Genomic DNA, 18,985 nt, shown 5'->3' on the forward strand with positions numbered 1-18,985 from the left:
AGGGCTACAGGGCAGTAGTCAATAGACCCTGAATGTCATGGTGGAATTGGTACTGTGAGGGCTACAGGGCAGTAGTCAATAGACCCTGAATGTCATGGTGGAATTGGTACTGTGAGGGATACAGGGCAGTAGTCAATAGACCCTGAATGTCATGGTGGAATTGGTACTGTGAGGGCTACAGGGCAGTAGTCAATAGACCCTGAATGTCATGGTGGAATTGGTACTGTGAGGGCTACAGGGCCGTAGTCAATGTGGCTTGAACCCTTAAGAGTTTTTGGGAACAGGAATGATGGTGGTCTTCTTAAAACATTTCAAACAGGAACAAGGAGAGGTTGACCTCATTAAAGACTGGTGTTATTCAACCTCCATTGGCTTCTTATTCAATACAGATCAAATGTAAGATTCTGCTGCTCACCTTTAATGCCCTCAAGGGTGTTACACCTAAATACATATGCCAACTTCTTGCCAACGATTCCCCAGCACGCACACTACGGCCATCAGACTCAAATAGCCTGGCCACAAACCTGTGCTGCATGGCTGAAGGGGGTTGGAACCGGTTCAGGGAACAAAACTGGAAAATTTGACATTTTTAGAGAAACGGAATCAGAACCGGGAACAAAATTGATCTATACTGTTCTGGAACAGAACCGCTCTTTTAAAGCATGGGGACTAGTTAATAACTTTATTTTACATTCCGGGCATTTTTTTCCCAGTCCCACAAAAATGCAACAAAGCGCCTATGTAAAGCCCCCTCGGTCACAAAACGTATTCCAGTGTTGCCTGGCAGCTGAACACCTTGGCCAGTGTTTGTGGGCGTGTAGACTACCCGCCCCTCCCCCTTTCCAGTGTTGCCTGGCAGCTGAACGTCTTGGCCAGTGTTTGTGGGCGTGTAGACTACCCGCCCCTCCCCCTTTCTGCCTGGTAGCTGAACATCTTGGCCAGTGTTTGTGGGCGTGTAGACTACCCGCCCCTCCCCCTTTCCAGTGTCCGCCTGGCAGCTGAACATCTTGGCCAGTGTTTGTGGGCGTGTAGACTACCCGCCCCTCCCCCTTTCCGCCTGGCAGCTGAACACCTTGGCCAGTGTTTGTGGGCGTGTAGACTACCCGCCCCTCCCCCTTTCCGCCTGGCAGCTGAACACCTTGGCCAGTGTTTGTGGGCGTGTAGACTACCCGCCCCTCCCCCTTTCCGCCTGGCAGCTGAACACCTTGGCCAGTGTTTGTGGGCGTGTAGACTACCCGCCCCTCCCCCTTTCCGCCTGGCAGCTGAACACCTTGGCCAGTGTTTGTGGGCGTGTAGACTACCCGCCCCTCCCCCTTTCCGCCTGGCAGCTGAACACCTTGGCCAGTGTTTGTGGGCGTGTACACTACCCGCCCCTCCCCCTTTCCAGTGTTGCCTGGCAGCTGAACGTCTTGGCCAGTGTTTGTGGGCGTGTAGACTACCCGCCCCTCCCCCTTTCCAGTGTTGCCTGGCAGCTGAACGTCTTGGCCAGTGTTTGTGGGCGTGTAGACTACCCGCCCCTCCCCCTTTCCGAAGGCTACTGTAGCCTACTGACATTACAAGCCTGATTCAGAAATTATGGAGTTTTTAAAATGTTATTACAGAAGAATGGATTCACTTTCAATACTAATTTAACGATACTCTAGTTATGTTTCATATTGGATTTATGAACTGCAAAAAGGTAAAACGCGCTTTATTTTAATTCTGGTGCCGGCTTTGCACACACGAGCTTGTTAGCTAGCCAACTCTGGTCGGAAGTTCAAAGATATTGAAAGTTCCTGGATAGAAGCAGCTTGTATAATTGGGCCTAATTCAGATATGACATTTCATAAGATTCCCAGTGCGCCAAGCATCCTCCTCCACGCTCTCTCCCCACCTGCAAAATGTAAGCTCTTTCTGGAGACCTTTCCAATGCTCCACAGCCAGCTGCTTAATCTGCATTGCCTGGCTACTCAAACTCCATGCTCTGGCCAAACGCTACGCCACGCCCACGACGTTAGTTTCTTCACCACAATGAGTCTGGATCTGAGTACCTCCCCAACTTGTCTTGTTTTTCCTCACACCTGGTTCTCATTTCCCTCATTATGTGTTGTGTATTTAACCCTCTGTTTTCCCCGTGTCTTGGTGTGGGATTGTTTATTGTTAGGTCGGTATGTTTCCGGGTGCTGTTTAACCCGTGTTTTGTGAATACCGTTATTTGTTTGCACATTGGGATTGTTACTTTGTGCTTATTGCCTTAAGTAAAGTGTGTTGTTCACTCATCTCTGCTCTCCTGCGCCTGACTTTATGCACCAGCTACACCCACCACCTGACAGAAGGAGAGTGATGGAAGACTGCATCAGATGACCTGGCCTCCACAATCCCCCGACCTCAACCAAATTGAGATGGTTTGGGATGAATCGGACTGCAGAGGGAAGGAAAAGCAGCCTACAAGTGCTCAGCATAGGTGGGAACTCCTTCAAGACTGTTGGAAAAGCATTCCAGGTGAAGCTGGTTGAGAGAATGCCAAGAGTGTGCAAAGCTGTCATCAAGGCAAAGGGCGCTATTTGAAGAATCTCAAATTCAAATTTTGATTTGTTTAACACTTTTTTGGTTACTACATGATTCCATATGTGTTATTTATTCGTTTTGATGTCTTCACTATTATTCTACAATGTAGAAAATAGTAAAAATAAAGAAAAACCCTTGAATGAGTCGGTGTTATAAAACTTTTGACCGGTACTGTAAAAGTTTTTAAAAAAGATATTCATTTGAAAAAATGATTTTGGAGGTTTAGAAAGGAACGATATCAACCTAAACTTTTTGGGGGTTTGAACCAGTTCAGAACTTTATTTTGCTGGTTGGCACAGTGAAACTGAACAGACAAAATAATGCTTCTGTTCAGAACAAAACGATTGCAAAGTAATTTGGGTTCCAACCCCTGTTTCTCTCATGGCCCCTCATGGTTAGGGTTAGGGGTTAGGGGTTAGGGTTAGGATTTGGGGTTAGGGTTAAGGGTTAGGGGTTAGGGTTAGCCTAACCCTAACCCTCAGCTCTGGAAAACTCTACCTGCACATGTCAAGGAGGCAGCTTACATTTCATTGTTTAAAACACAACTAAAGACCTACCTTTTCAAGCTAGCGTTTAATGTTTGATCGCTTAATCTGCTTCAAGCCTATATGTTTTATTAGAAGGTTAGGGTTAGCTAGGTTATATCAGGTTAGGGTTAGCTAGTTAATGAGGTTAGGGTTAGCTAGTTTATATAAGGTTAGGGTTAGCTAGTTAATGAGGTTAGGGTTAGCTAGTTTATATAAGGTTAGGGTTAGCTAGTTTATATAAGGTTAGGGTTAGCTAGTTAATGAGGTTAGGGTTAGCTAGGTTATATAAGGTTAGGGTTAGCTAGGTTATATAAGGTTAGGGTTAGCTAGGTTATATCAGGTTAGGGTTAGCTAGTTAATGAGGTTAGGGTTAGCTAGTTTATATAAGGTTAGGGTTAGCTAGGTTATATAAGGTTAGGGTTAGCTAGTTAATGAGGTTAGGGTTAGCTAGTTTATATAAGGTTAGGGTTAGCTAGTTTATATAAGGTTAGGGTTAGCTAGGTTATATAAGGTTAGGGTTAGCTAGTTAATGAGGTTAGGGTTAGCTAGTTTATATCAGGTTAGGGTTAGCTAGTTTATATAAGGTTAGGGTTAGCTAGTTAATGAGGTTAGGGTTAGCTAGGTTATATCAGGTTAGGGTTAGCTAGTTAATGAGGTTAGGGTTAGCTAGTTTATATAAGGTTAGGGTTAGCTAGTTAATGAGGTTAGGGTTAGCTAGTTTATATCAGGTTAGGGTTAGCTAGGTTATATAAGGTTAAGGTTAGCTAGTTAATGAGGTTAGGGTTAGCTAGGTTATTTAAGGTTAGGGTTAGCTAGTTTATATAAGGTTAGGGTTAGCTAGTTTATATAAGGTTAGGGTTAGCTAGTTAATGAGGTTAGGGTTAGCTAGTTTATAAGGTTAGGGTTAGCTAGTTTATATAAGGTTAGGGTTAGCTAGTTAATGAGGTTAGGGTTAGCTAGGTTATATAAGGTTAGGGTTAGCTAGTTAATGAGGTTAGGGTTAGCTAGTTTATATAAGGTTAGGGTTAGCTAGGTTATATAAGGTTAGGGTTAGCTAGGTTATATAAGGTTAGGGTTAGCTAGTTTATATAAGGTTAGGGTTAGCTAGTTAATGAGGTTAGGGTTAGCTAGTTAATGAGGTTAGGGTTAGCTAGTTTATATCAGGTTAGGGTTAGCTAGTTTATATAAGGTTAGGGTTAGCTAGTTAATGAGGTTAGGGTTAGCTAGTTTATATCAGGTTAGGGTTAGCTAGTTAATGAGGTTAGGGTTAGCTAGTTAATGAGGTTAGGGTTAGCTAGGTTATATAAGGTTAGGGTTAGCTAGTTAATGAGGTTAGGGTTAGCTAGGTTATATAAGGTTAGGGTTAGCTAGTTTATATAAGGTTAGGGTTAGCTAGTTAATGAGGTTAGGGTTAGCTAGGTTATATAAGGTTAGGGTTAGCTAGTTAATGAGGTTAGGGTTAGCTAGTTTATATCAGGTTAGGGTTAGCTAGTTAATGAGGTTAGGGTTAGCTAGTTTATATAAGGTTAGGGTTAGCTAGGTTATATAAGGTTAGGGTTAGCTAGGTTATATAAGGTTAGGGTTAGCTAGTTTATATAAGGTTAGGGTTAGCTAGTTTATATAAGGTTAGGGTTAGCTAGTTTATATAAGGTTAGGGTTAGCTAGTTAATGAGGTTAGGGTTAGCTAGTTAATGAGGTTAGGGTTAGCTAGTTTATATCAGGTTAGGGTTAGCTAGTTAATGAGGTTAGGGTTAGCTAGTTTATATAAGGTTAGGGTTAGCTAGTTTATATAAGGTTAGGGTTAGCTAGTTTATATCAGGTTAGAGTTAGCTAGTTTATATAAGGTTAGGGTTAGCTAGTTTATATAAGGTTAGGGTTAGCTAGTTAATGAGGTTAGGGTTAGCTAGTTAATGAGGTTAGGGTTAGCTAGTTAATGAGGTTAGGGTTAGCTAGTTTATATAAGGTTAGGGTTAGCTAGTTAATGAGGTTAGGGTTAGCTAGGTTATATCAGGTTAGGGTTAGCTAGTTAATGAGGTTAGGGTTAGCTAGGTTATATAAGGTTAGGGTTAGCTAGGTTATATAAGGTTAGGGTTAGCTACTTAATGAGGTTAGGGTTAGCTAGTTTATATAAGGTTAGGGTTAGCTAGTTTATATAAGGTTAGGGTTAGCTAGTTAATGAGGTTAGGGTTAGCTAGTTTATATAAGGTTAGGGTTAGCAAGGTTATATAAGGTTAGGGTTAGCTAGTTAATGAGGTTAGGGTTAGCTAGTTTATATAAGGTTAGGGTTAGCTAGTTTATATAAGGTTAGGGTTAGCTAGTTTATATAAGGTTAGGGTTAGCTAGTTTATATAAGGTTAGGGTTAGCTAGTTAATGAGGTTAGGGTTAGCTAGTTAATGAGGTTAGGGTTAGCTAGTTAATGAGGTTAGGGTTAGCTAGTTTATATAAGGTTAGGGTTAGCTAGTTTATATAAGGTTAGGGTTAGCTAGTTTATATAAGGTTAGGGTTAGCTACTTAATGAGGTTAGGGTTAGCTAGTTTATATAAGGTTAGGGTTAGCTAGTTTATATTTGACTGGGTACTCTGTTTTCCTGTTGGATACCCTTTGGCGTCATGCTTCAGTGTATGTTTTCCATAGCTCAGCTTTTCGTACCCAAACATCCCCCTTCACCCTAGATAATACTGCACTGTTGGAGCTGGGAACACAAGCATTTAGTTAGATATTACTGTTGGAGCTGGGAACACAAGCATTTAGTTAGATATTACTGTTGGAGCTAGGAACACAAGCATTTCATTACACGCACAATAATATCTGATAAATATGTTTGTGACCAATAACTTATTTTATTTGACCCTCTACCCTAACCACCCTCCCCTCTACCCTCTACCATAAGCCTTCCCTAACCACCCTCCCCTCTCCCCTCTACCATAACCCTTCCCTAACCACCCTCCCCTCTACCCTCTACCCTAACCCTTCCCTAACCACCCTCCCCTCTACCCTAACCCTTCCCTAACCACCCTCCCCTCTACCCTAACCCTTCCCTAACCACCCTCCCCTCTACCCTAACCCTTCCCTAACCACCCTCCCCTCTACCCTCTACCATAACCCTTCCCTAACCACCCTCCCCTCTACCCTCTACCATAACCCTTCCCTAACCACCCTCCCCTCTACCCTAACCCTTCCCTAACCACCCTCCCCTCTACCATAAGCCTTCCCTAACCACCCTCCCCTCCACCCTAACTTTCACCTTCCATTCCCTCCCCTCCACCCTAACCCTCCTCCACCCTAACTCTCCTCCACCCTAACGCTCCTCCACCCTAACTCTCCTCCACCCTAACGCTCCTCCACCCTAACGCTCCTCCACCCTAAGCCTCACCTCCCATTCCCTCCAGCTGTATACGACATGTTTACGATATGTGGTGATGTTGATCTGCTGGGAGAGCTTTGACAGCTCCTAGCCCTCTTCTTTCCCTACCCTAGAAACCTACCCTAGAACCCTGCCCTAGAACCCTGCCCTAGAACCCTACCCTAGAACCCTACCCTCTAGTCTAACTCTAGTCCAGTCTAGTGTACTGCATAGAACTCTACCCTAGTGTACTGCATAGAACCCTGCCCTAGAACCCTGCCCTAGAACCCTGCCCTAGAACCCTGCCCTAGAACCCTACCCTAGTGTACTGCATAGGGCTCTACCCTAGAACCCTACCCTAGAACCCTACCCTAGAACCCTACCCTAGAACCCTACCCTAGTGTACTGCATAGGGCTCTACTACCCTAGAACCCTACCCTAGTGCTCTAGCTCTAGTCCAGTCTAGTGTACTGCATAGGGCTCTAGTCCAGTCTAGTGTACTGCATAGGGCTCTAGTCCAGTCTAGTGTACTGCATAGGGCTCTAGCCCAGTCTAGTGTACTGCATAGGGCTCTAGTCCAGTCTAGTGTACTGCATAGGGCTCTAGTCCAGTCTAGTGTACTGCATAGGGCTCTAGTCCAGTCTAGTGTACTGCATAGGGCTCTAGTCCAGTCTAGTGTACTGCATAGGGCTCTAGTCCAGTCTAGTGTACTGCATAGGGCTCTAGTCCAGTCTAGTGTACTGCATAGAGCTCTAGTCCAGTCTAGTGTACTGCATAGGGCTCTAGTCCAGTCTAGTGTACTGCATAGGGCTCTAGTCCAGTCTAGTGTACTGCATAGGGCTCTAGTCCAGTCTAGTGTACTGCATAGGGCTCTAGTCCAGTCTAGTGTACTGCATAGAGCTCTAGTCCAGTCTAGTGTACTGCATAGGGCTCTAGTCCAGTCTAGTGTACTGCATAGGGCTCTAGCCCAGTCTAGTGTACTGCATAGGGCTCTAGCCCAGTCTAGTGTACTGCATAGAGCTCTAGTCCAGTCTAGTGTACTGCATAGGGCTCTAGTCCAGTCTAGTGTACTGCATAGGGCTCTAGCCCAGTCTAGTGTACTGCATAGGGCTCTAGCCCAGTCTAGTGTACTGCATAGAGCTCTAGTCCAGTCTAGTGTACTGCATAGGGCTCTAGTCCAGTCTAGTGTACTGCATAGGGCTCTAGTCCAGTCTAGTGTACTGCATAGGGCTCTAGTCCAGTCTAGTGTACTGCATAGGGCTCTAGTCCAGTCTAGTGTACTGCATAGGGCTCTAGTCCAGTCTAGTGTACTGCATAGGGCTCTAGTCCAGTCTAGTGTACTGCATAGGGCTCTAGTCCAGTCTAGTGTACTGCATAGGGCTCTAGCCCAGTCTAGTGTACTGCATAGGGCTCTAGTCCAGTCTAGTGTACTGCATAGGGCTCTAGCCCAGTCTAGTGTACTGCATAGGGCTCTAGTCCAGTCTAGTGTACTGCATAGGGCTCTAGTCCAGTCTAGTGTACTGCATAGGGCTCTAGTCCAGTTCTCAGCCCCGCCTCTTCTTTCCCTACCCTGATGGTTTGACTGTCCAACACCATACCTCCTGTCGTTGCTCATTTATCATTCAGCTATATTGCTATAGCTTGTTGCCTGAGGCTGGGGAGGGACAGAGATCAGGCTGGGGAGCGGCAGAGGGAACATGCCTCTAAGGTGGATCAGCGTCATGTGGGTGATCATCCAGGTATGATGCATAAGGCAAACATTTAGTTCTGTGCACGTGGGGCTGTCTTTTAGCACGCATCATACTGGTGTAGATGGCTTCGTCTCCCCGCTATCCTTTGAACCAAATGACTATACTGAACAAATATTAAAACGCAACAGGTAAAGTGTTGGTCCCATGTTTCAGGAGCTGAAATAAAAAATCCCAGAAATGTTCCATATGCACAAAAAGCTTATTTCTCTCATTTTGTGAACAAATGTATTTACATCCCTTTGCCAAGATAATCCATCCGCCTGACAGGTGTGGTATATCAAGAAGCTGATTAAACAGCCCGATCATTACACAGGTGCACCTTGTGCCGGGGACAATAAAAGGCCACTCTAAAATGTGCAGTTTTGTCACACAACATAATGCCACAGATGTCTCAAGTTCTGAGGGAGCGTGCGCATCTGCAGGAATGTCCACCAGAGCTGAATGTTCATTTCTCTACCACAAGCCACCACCAACGTTGTTTTAGAATAATTTGGCAGTAGGTCCAACCGGCCTCGCAACCGCAGGCTACATGTAACCACGCCAGCCCAGGACCTCCACATCCGGCTTCTTCGCCAGCGGGATCGTCTGAGACCAGCCACCCGGACAGCTGATGAAACTGGGTGCATCTGAGACCAGCCACCCAGACAGCTGATGAAACTGGGTTCATCTGAGACCAGCCACCCGGACAGCTGATGAAACTGGGTTCATCTGAGACCAGCCACCCGGACAGCTGATGAAACTGGGTTCATCTGAGACCAGCCACCCGGACAGCTGATGAAACTGGGTTCATCTGAGACCAGCCACCCAGACAGCTGATGAAACTGGGTTCATCTGAGACCAGCCACCCGGACAGCTGATGAAACTGGGTTCATCTGAGACCAGCCACCCAGACAGCTGATGAAACTGTGGGATCGTCTGAGACCAGCCACCCGGACAGCTGATGAAACTAGGTTCATCTGAGACCAGCCACCCAGACAGCTGATGAAACTGGGTTCATCTGAGACCAGCCACCCGGACAGCTGATGAAACTGGGTTCATCTGAGACCAGCCACCCAGACAGCTGATGAAACTGGGTTTGCACAACCAAAGAAATTCTGCACAAACTGTCTCGGGGAAGCTCAACTGCGTGCTCGTCGTCTGCACCAGGGCCTTGACCTGACTGCAGTTTGGCGTTATAACTGACTTAAGTGGGCAAATGCTCACCTTCGATGGCCACTGGCATGCTGGTGAAGTAGATCTCCAAGGATGAATCCCGGTTTCAACTGTACTGGGCAAATTGCAGACAGCGTGTGTGGCGTCGTGTGGGTGAGCGGTTTGCTGATGTCAACGCTGTGAACATGGTGGGATATTGGTATGGGCCCCATGGTGGTGGTGGGGTTATGGTATGGGCCCCATGGTGGAGGTGGGGTTATGGTATGGGCCCCATGGTGGCGGTGGGGTTATGGTATGGGCCCCATGGTGGAGGTGGGGTTATGGTATGGGCCCCATGGTGGAGGTGGGGTTATGGTATGGGCCCCATGGTGGAGGTGGGGTTATGGTATGGGCAGGTATGCTAGGACAAAGAACACAACTGCATTTTATCTATGGCAATTCGACTGGACAGAGATACCGTGACGAGATCCTGAGGCCCATTGTCGTGCCATTCATCCACCGCCATCACCTCATTTTTCAGCATGATAATGCACGGCCCCGTGTCGCAAGGATCTGTACACAATTCCTGGAAGCTGAAAATGTCCAGTTCTTGCATGGCTTGCATACTCACCAGAAATGTCACCCATTGAGCATGTTTGGGATGCTCTGGATTGACAGAATGTTCGAGTTTTTGCCAATATCCAGCAACTTCGCACAGCCATTGAAGAGGAGTGGGACAACATTCCACAGGCCACAATCAACAGCCTGATCAACTCTATGTGAAGGAGATGTCGCGCTGCATAAGGCCACCCCAGATACTGACTGGTTTTCTATTCCATGCCCCTACCTTTTTATTTAAGGTGACCAACAGATGCATGTCTGTATTCCCAGTCATGTGAAATCCATAGATTAGGGCTTAATGAATTTATTTCAATTGACTGATTTCCTTATGAACTGTTGCAGAGTAAAATATTTGAAATTGTTGCATTTATATTTTTGTAAAGTGTATATAACGTTAACTGCTGCTGCTTACCTGCAGTCTAACACTAACCAACAAGTATTGGATTCCTTTGTAGCGCAGTTGGTAGAGCATGGTGCTTGTAAACGCCAGGGTAATGGGTTTGATTCCCAGGTCCACGTACATAAGATTTCTGCACGCATGTCAAACCTCATTTGGATAAAAGCGTCTGCTAAATGTCTTTATTATATGAACATTTGTTGTCATTTTATGTGAGTGGGAAGCACAGAGTTACATCTCGTAAAACTATTTATGTAGAGGTCATTACAGGGACCGACTGGTACCGGAACCGAGCGCCACTTCGACAACTAGTTGAGGGCATGCGCAGTAGCTATGTTTACCTCCCCTCATCTCGTCGTCAGGGAGGGAGGGAGAGAGCTAGGGAGCGAGCTAGGAGCTAGCGTTGTCCTGCGCCTGGGTTAAAGGGGCCAAGCGAGAGAATGAGGAGGATACAACAACTCTGACCAGAAACCATCGAGATGGATTAAAACAAGTTTATGTGCTAAGAGGATGTTTATCCAGTGATGGTTGTCTGACTGAATTTCCCAACAACAAACCAGAGTCTAGGAGACGAGACGTCTGGTGTTGCCATCGATGGAGGTGATCTCTTACGACCGCTTTTGACGCTGAATTTGGCACTAACGTTATAATATTTCCGTAAAATAATTTCTTCCAGTGAGATATTCATATTATATTTAAGATATGTTTGGCGTTGTTTAAACGTTTGTATAAGCGCCTCTTCGTAGTTGACATTTCAGCTAGCTATAAAACAGTTAGCTTGGTTGTTCTGGCCATGTCTGAACTAACATTAGTAATTATCGTTCACTTCATTATCGACAGTTTATCAGACGCAGAGTGAAGTGCTCAACTACTGAAAACAGAAATGAACATCGTCCCAGCTTTGTTGTGATTTATTGTGGGACTGTCACCTTGCTTACGTTAGCCACCGTTGGCTAACTATTAGGTAACTATTAGCTCGCTAACCTCTGAGTACATGAACGTTACTAGATAACTTTATTTATGCCTGGATATAACAACCATCTAACATTAGTAGCTACACAGCTAGCCACTTCTTTGCCCTGTTACTGGCTTCGTGTTGGTCACAAAATGCATCAACAGGACTTTTCAGGAGATTCCTCTGGGTCTAGGAAGATGTCTTTCCACAATAGAAGAGGCAGTAACGCAACCGGTAGTGGCGGGGCATCTGGGTCTGCTGCAGGTAGTAGTAATGTAATGCCCACTGATGATTATCAGTCAACTAGCCAGGCTGGGTCCTCCTCCCCTGGGCTGCACCACCACCCCCTGAGCCTTAACCTCCCCCAGTCCGGGTTTCAGGTGAAGAAGAAGAGTGGCTTCCAGATAACTAGCGTGACCCCAGCCCAGGTCTCTGTTAGCACCAACAACAGCACAGCAGACGACACAGAGAGTTATGATGACATGGATGAATCCCACACAGAGGACCTGTCCTCCTCTGAAATGCAGGAAGCGTCCGTATCTCGGGACACCGGCGTCCCTGAGAGGAGCTCCTCGGACGAGACCCTGAACAGCCCCCATGGGGTGGAGACCCCAGGCGCAGCGTCCCCTAATGAACCCCTGAACCCTCACTCCCTACCCCAGGACCCTCCGTGCGAACCCCTGCAGCCTCAGGACCCTCCACAGCCTGGTAACATGGAGAATGGGACTGTGCATCATCTGCAAGAGAATGTGGTGCCAGCAGCCTTTACTGTCTCAGTGGCAGGGGGGAGTTCCTCTGAAATGGCTGGGCCCAACCAGACCCAGATGGGGCAGGGTATGGTTCAGAATACCACCGCCCAGGTCTCTGTTACCATCACTGCTGGGCCAGGCATGGATGTGTCATCTATAGTCAGTGGTAGTGGTGTCCCTCCCTCTGCGGGCCCTGTAATCTTTGACAGTAGTGGAGGCCGGCAAGGGACATCCAGTGGAGTAGGGGCTCTCCCTGGAGGCACAGGGCCCACCAATAGCACTCAGATTGGGGTGTCAGTAGCAGTGGCACAGCCTGTGACCTCCAGCACCCAGACACAACAGACCCAAGCCACACCGGGGTCTCGCTTCAGAGTGGTGAAGCTGGACTCTAACTCAGAGCCGTTCCGCAAGGGAAGATGGGTATGTACAGAGTACTATGAGAAGGAGCTTCCCCCTGCCGGGCCCACTTCTGACCCTGCACCCAGCGCTGCCGGCCCAGAGAGCCAAGCAGGGAATGGAAGTGTGGTGGCCGGTGTTGTCCAATACAGAGGCACAGAGATGGGAGCAGTGGCACCCCAGACCTTTCAGCCATACCAGCACCAGGACTACACCAGCCCTGAGACTGTCCAGAACTCTCTGCAGGCCCACATGGTCCCTCAGGACCCTAACCCTCTCCTGTTGCAGCAGACCAGCATGGTCCCCCTTGGTACTCTACCAGCAGCCCCCCAGGTGAATGCCCAGGGCGCTCGGAGTCAGGCCATGCCCCAGCAGATGCCCTATGATATGGAGCATGCCCAGACAGGCTACCCCACGCCCCAGCTCCCAGCGGGGCTCGTGAGCCAGACAGGCAGCCGGCCTCCAGACTTCATTCAGCCTACGGCTCCTCTCCAGTCCCAGGTCCTCCCCCCACACCCTGGCTCCCTTGGGGTGTCCATGCCTGGCCCGGCCGCTGTCCCTCAACCCCTTCTGAGTCAGCTCCAGAACCTCCCAGCTCAGCAGCTGCACCCTCATCCCCAGCACCCCTCCGCCCCTTTCGTGACCACACTCCGAGCTGACCTCCAGCCCCTCCTGACTCACGGGGTGCCCCTCAGCCACACCAGCCTGGCCCAAAGCGGGGCTCTGTACGGGGGAAGCATCCCCACCCTAACGGCATCCCAGCTGGAGGATGCCCAGAGGCTGCTGTTCAAACGCCAGTCCCTGCTGACGCTGCCCCGGCTGGGGGCTGCAGGAGGAGGCATGGCTGGAGATGCCAGTGCCTTAGTGGCCGCTGCTGCAAGCCTGAGGACACAGTCTGCAGATGGAGAGGAGGACAGGTAAGGATGGATGGATGGATGGATGGATGGATGGATGGATGGATGGATGGCCTCCGTGTTGGAATTAGAACTGTTGAACATAGCTGAGTCTATATGACATCAGACTGCTTTAAAGGTCCAATGCAGCTGTTTTTCAGTATGACATCCAGACTGCTTTAAAGGTCCAATGCAGCCGTTTTTCAGTATGACGTCATAGACTGATTTAAAGGTCCATTGCAGCCGTTTCTGGGTAACACTTAAGTAGGCCTACCTTACTGTGATAGTTTTACATTTAAAATGCTAAAAAAGAAACAAATAGCTTCTTTGCAAAAGTTTCTGCAATTTCTCAAGCAAGAACTTTGCCAGGACTGACTGGTCTGAGTGGGGAGGGGAAAAGAACTGAGAACTAGCTGTTATTGGCAGAGAGGTTTGGAACTCTCTTTCTTATTGGTCTATTAACTAATATACCGCCTGGTGATGTCACCAGCCAAGCCAAAACTCCATCCCACCAAAACAGGCTGAAATTTCAGGCGATCTTTTCAAACAGCTCTTACACTAAAAGGGCATTATCATCATTTTCACAATTTCATAGTATTATTCCAACCTCATACATTTACATTTAAGTCATTTAGCAGACATACACACATATATATATATATATATATATATATATATATATATATATATATATATATATATATATATATATATATATATATATATATATATATATATATATATATATATATATATATATATATACTCATACACACAGTACCAGCCAAAAGTTTGGACACCTACTCATTCCAGAGTTTTTCTTTATTTTTATTATTTTCAACATTGCAGAATAATAGTGAAAACATCAAAACTATGAAATAACACATGGATTCATGTAGTAACCAAAAAAGTGTTAAACAAATCAAAATATATTTGAGGTTCTTCAAAGTAGCCACCCTTTGCCTTGATGTCAGCTTTGCACGTTCTTGGCTTTCTTTTAATCAGCTTCATGAGGTTTGCTTTTCAAACAGTCTTGAAGGAGTTCCCACATATGCTGAGCACTTGTTGGCTGCTTTTCTTTCACTCTGCGGTCCAACTCATCCCAAACCATCTCAATTGGGTTGAGATCGGTGATTGTGGAGGCCAGGTCATCTGATGCAGCATTCCATCACTCTCCTTCTTGGTCAAATAGCCCTTACACATCCTGGAGGTGTGTTGGGTCATTGTCCTGTTGAAAAACAAATGATAGTCCCAATAAGCCCAAACCAGATGGGATGGCGTATTGCTGCAGAATGCTGTGGTAGCCATGCTACCAGTGTCACCAGCAAAGCACCATCACACCACCTCCTCCATGCTTCACAGTGGGAACTGCACATGCAGAGATCATTCGTTCACCTACTCTGCATCTCACAAAGACCAACACAATTGAACCAAAAATCAAATTTGGACTCATCAGACCAAAGGACAGATTTCCACCGGTCTAATGTCCATTGTTCATGTTTCTTGGCCAAAGCAAGTCACTTCTTCTTGGTGTCCTTTAGTAGTGGTTTCTTTGCGGCAATTTGACCATGAAGGCCTGATTCACGCAGTCTCCTCTGAACAGTTGATGTTGAGATGTCTGTTACTTAAACTCTGAAGCATTTATTTGAGCTGCAATTTCTGAGGCTGGTAACTCTAATGAACTTATCCTCTGCAGTAGAGGTAACTCTGGGTCTTCCTTTCCTGTGGTGGTCCTCATGAGAGCCAGTTTCATCATAGCGCTTGATGTTTTTTGCGACTGCACTTGAAGAAACATTCAAAATTCTTGAAATTTATCTGAATTGATTAACCTTCATGTCTTAAAGTAATGATGGACTGTCGTTTCGCTTTGCTTATTTGAGCTGTTCTTGCCATAATATGGACTTAGCCCTATTTGGTTGAAAGACCATCTTCTCTATACCCCCCCAACCCACAACACAACTGATTGGATCAAATGCATTAAGAAGGAAAGAAATTCCGCGAATTAATTTTTAACAAGGCACACTGTTTAATTTAAATGCATTCCAGGTGACTACTTCATGAAGCTGGTTGAGAGAATGCCAAGTGTGTGCAAAGCTGTCATCAAGGCAAAGGGTGGCTGCTTTGAAGAATCTAAAATATAAAATATGTTTTGATTTGTTTAAAACTTTTTGGGGTATGCTACATGATTCCATATGTGTTATTTCATAGTTTTGATTTCTTCACTATTATTCTACAATGTAGAAAATAGTCAAAATAAAGAAAAACCCTTGAATGAGTAGGTGTTTCCAGACTTTTGACTGGTACTGTAGGTAAACCATTGGTATGGGTTACCGCGGTCCTGGCTACCTACCAGACGGAGCAGTTCAGTCTACCGCGGTCCTGGCTACCTACCAGACGGAGCAGTCCTGGCTACCTACCAGACGGAGCAGTCCTGGCTACCTACCAGACGGAGCAGTCCTGGCTACCTACCAGACGGAGCAGTCCTGGCTACCTACCAGACGGAGCAGTCCTGGCTACCTACCAGACGGAGCAGTCCAGGCTACCTACCAGACGGAGCAGTCCTGGCTACCTACCAGACGGAGCAGTCCTGGCTACCTACCAGACGGAGCAGTCCTGGCTACCTACCAGACGGAGCGGTCCTGGCTACCTAACAAACCGTGCTCCCCTTACAGCTGTCCCTCACCCACTCAGCAACAATGGTAGTTAATGCCGTGGTTCTCTGGTGTGTCCTCCTCCATGTTGTCAGTCCATGGATCTTCCATGTCCCACTTCTCATCAATGTGACGGCTCGTTGCAGTGATGTATTACAGCGTGTTCATAGACGCCCAACAATTTGTTAACGTCAGCCTCGTATGGTGTTTGAGAGCTTGCGCTTTGTATTTGCAGAGCGATCATTGTATAATTTAGGCCCTTACGGTTTTCCCACATGGTATCTAGTAGTCTGGTTCTAGAGATGTCATATGGTTATTGAAGCGGACATCCTCTACCATTGACAGTGGCTGCATATCAACTGCAATCATTTCTGGAATCAGTACTGTGATTTTTCTCACTCCGTCCCTTATTCCACTGCTGCCAGCAATGGGTTGGGTCTTATGGTGGTGCCTCTTTCAGATGGTTAAGCATTGCCTTTGTACTGCCACTGTAGCTTAATTCCACCTCACAAAATGAGTATTTATTTCACCACCTTCTCATCCAACTCAAAGTATTGCCATACAGGACTGGGCTGCTGTCTCTTCCCTGTCTCGCTCTGACATCTCTCCAGCTGTTGATGATGATGGCGTGCAGAGTGCTTTATATCCATGCCAAATCATTTTGTTGTTGTTGAAAGATGCAGATCTCCTAACGTTACAGCGTTGTTGCGTTAGGTATTTGTAAAATGAAGAACGTTTGGGACCTGTTAGTGGTAGTGTTGTGATAACTGCACTGTGATTTTTGAAATGTTGTAAAAAAACAAATCTAAACTTTTCGGTTAGGGATTTTTTCCTAAACGTTAGTGATCCCAATGTCATTTAAATGTTTACACCACTATTTTGTCTTTCTAATGTGTCAAGTAATTATCTTTTTGTTTTCTCATGATTTGGTTGGGTCTAATTGTGTTGCTGTTTAGGGTTGTACATTTTGGGGAATATTCAGAGGTGGAAACTTTCCGTGGGAATATATGGGAATTCATATTAATACCGTTTTAAATGTAGATGTTTTTTGCATTGGATATATTTACCATATCATATGGAGACAAACATAAACCTATTACCTTATCATAAGTAGACATAATTGCGAATTATTAAATCTTTCCAATAGGAAAAAAAACAAACTATTTAGTTATGAATGTAACTTTAATTAAATGAGTTGACTCTTCACATGGGATGATTTCACTGAACAACAAAATAAAGGGAATATTGAATGATCCCCAGTGATCCATCTCATCTCCCAAAAACGTTTTCAACTTACATCTGTAAAATGATAGTCTAGAAACTAAAGCTTTGGTTGTCTTCCTCTCAGGCTTCCATGTCTTCTCCCTGGACCTCCTCAATGTCCACCTCTTGAACATCAGACTGAGGCCTCATCTTCACTGTCACTTTCCAACCTTGTTGAGGATGGCTCGTTGTCAGGCTCGTTGTCAGGCTCGTTGTCAGGCTCGTTGTCAGGCTCGTTGTCAGGCTCGTTGTCAGGCTCGTTGTCAGGCTCTAAAAGCCTGAAATTTTCCCGGCTGGCCACCAATTTTTCAACCCTTGTATTGGTCAGCCTGTTGCGTGCGGGGGGTGTGTGGTGTGTGTGTGTGTGTGTGTGTGTGTGTGTGTGTGTGTGTGTGTGTGTGTTCCCAAACAAGGACCAGTTGCGCTCTGAGGCGGCTGATGTTGGTGGGATTTGGAGGATGATGGAGGCAACAGGGGAAAGAGCCTCAGATCCACAAAGTCCCTTCTTCCACCTGGTGGCTGATGATCTGTTGGCACGACTGCCATATTGCATCTCCATCCCAAAGCCTTTGCTTGGAAGTGTACTTCGCCAGACTGCCATATTGCATCTCCATCCCAAAGCCCTTGCTTGGAAGTGTACTTCACCAGACTGCCAAGAACCTTGCCCTCATCCAGGCCAAGGTGGCGAGACACGGTAGTGATGACACCATAGGCCTTGTTGATCTCTGCACCAGACAGGATGCTCTCGCCAGCATACTTGGGGCCCAACATGTACGCTGCGGCGTGTGGAGTGTATGGACAGGACAGGATGCTCTTGCCAGCATACTTGGGGTCCAACATGTACGCTGTGGTGTGTATGGGCTTCAGGCAGAAGTCTTCACGCTTTTTGATGTATTTCAGAACTGCAGTTTCCTCTGCTTGGCGCAACAGTGAAGTGGGCAGGGCTGTATGGATTTCTTCTCTTACATCTGCAAGTCTGAACATCAGACAGGATGGCATTGTCTCCCTCAATCCGTGCAATGGCTACTGATATAGGTTTCAGGCTGCTTACCACTCTCTCCCAAAATACAAAACACACCCCAACATACCTAACCATTTATTTCGCTCTCTTACAGAGTGTTTCCATTGTTTTTAGTGTCATGATGTCCTTGAGGAGCAGATTCAATGCATGAGCAGCACAGCCAATGGGTGTGATGTGAGGATAGGACTCCTCCACTTTAGACCAAGCAGCCTTCATGTTCACAGCATTGTCTGTCACCAGTGCAAATACCTTCTGTGGTTCAAGGTTATTAATGACTGCCTTCAGCTCATCTGCAATGTAGAGACCGGTGTGGCTGTTGTCCCTTGTGTCTGTGCTCTGGTAGAATACTGGTTGAGGGGTGGAGATGATGTAGTTAATTATTCCTGGCCCACAAACATTCAACCACCCATCAGAGATGATTGCAATGCAGTCTGCTTTCTCTATGATTTGCTTGACCTTCACTTGAACTCTGTTGAACTCTGCATCCAGCAAATGAGTAGATAAAGCATGTCTGGTTGGAGAGGTGTATGCTGGGAGAAAAACATTCAGAAATCTCTTCCAATACACATTGCCTGTGAACATCAGAGGTGAACCAGTTGCATACACAGCTCGAGCAAGACATTCATCAGCATTTCTCTGACTACGTTCCTCCATTGAGTCAAAAACACTTCTGATTCCAGGAGGACCGTGAGCTGTTGCTATCGATAAGGCGTCTGATTCATCATTTTCACCTCCAATA

General features: G+C 46.3%; 1 protein-coding gene across 1 annotated transcript in view; it reads left to right on the forward strand.

The window, feature by feature from the left end:
• Nucleotides 1–10,675: 10,675 nt before the first annotated feature.
• Nucleotides 10,676–18,985, forward strand: part of LOC106575047 (TSC22 domain family protein 1-like) — a 43,206-nt gene continuing 34,896 nt past the window's right edge. Inside the window, exon 1 of the mRNA XM_045713516.2 lies at nucleotides 10,676–13,335. Coding sequence (XP_045569472.2) covers nucleotides 11,339–13,335 — 1,997 coding nt within the window. The 5' untranslated portion in view covers nucleotides 10,676–11,338. The remainder of the gene's footprint in view (nucleotides 13,336–18,985) is intronic.

The sequence above is a fragment of the Salmo salar genome, chromosome 16 (genome assembly GCF_965601325.2).
Source record: "Salmo salar chromosome 16, fSalSal1, whole genome shotgun sequence".
In the NCBI taxonomy this organism is placed as follows: Eukaryota; Metazoa; Chordata; class Actinopteri; order Salmoniformes; family Salmonidae; genus Salmo; species Salmo salar.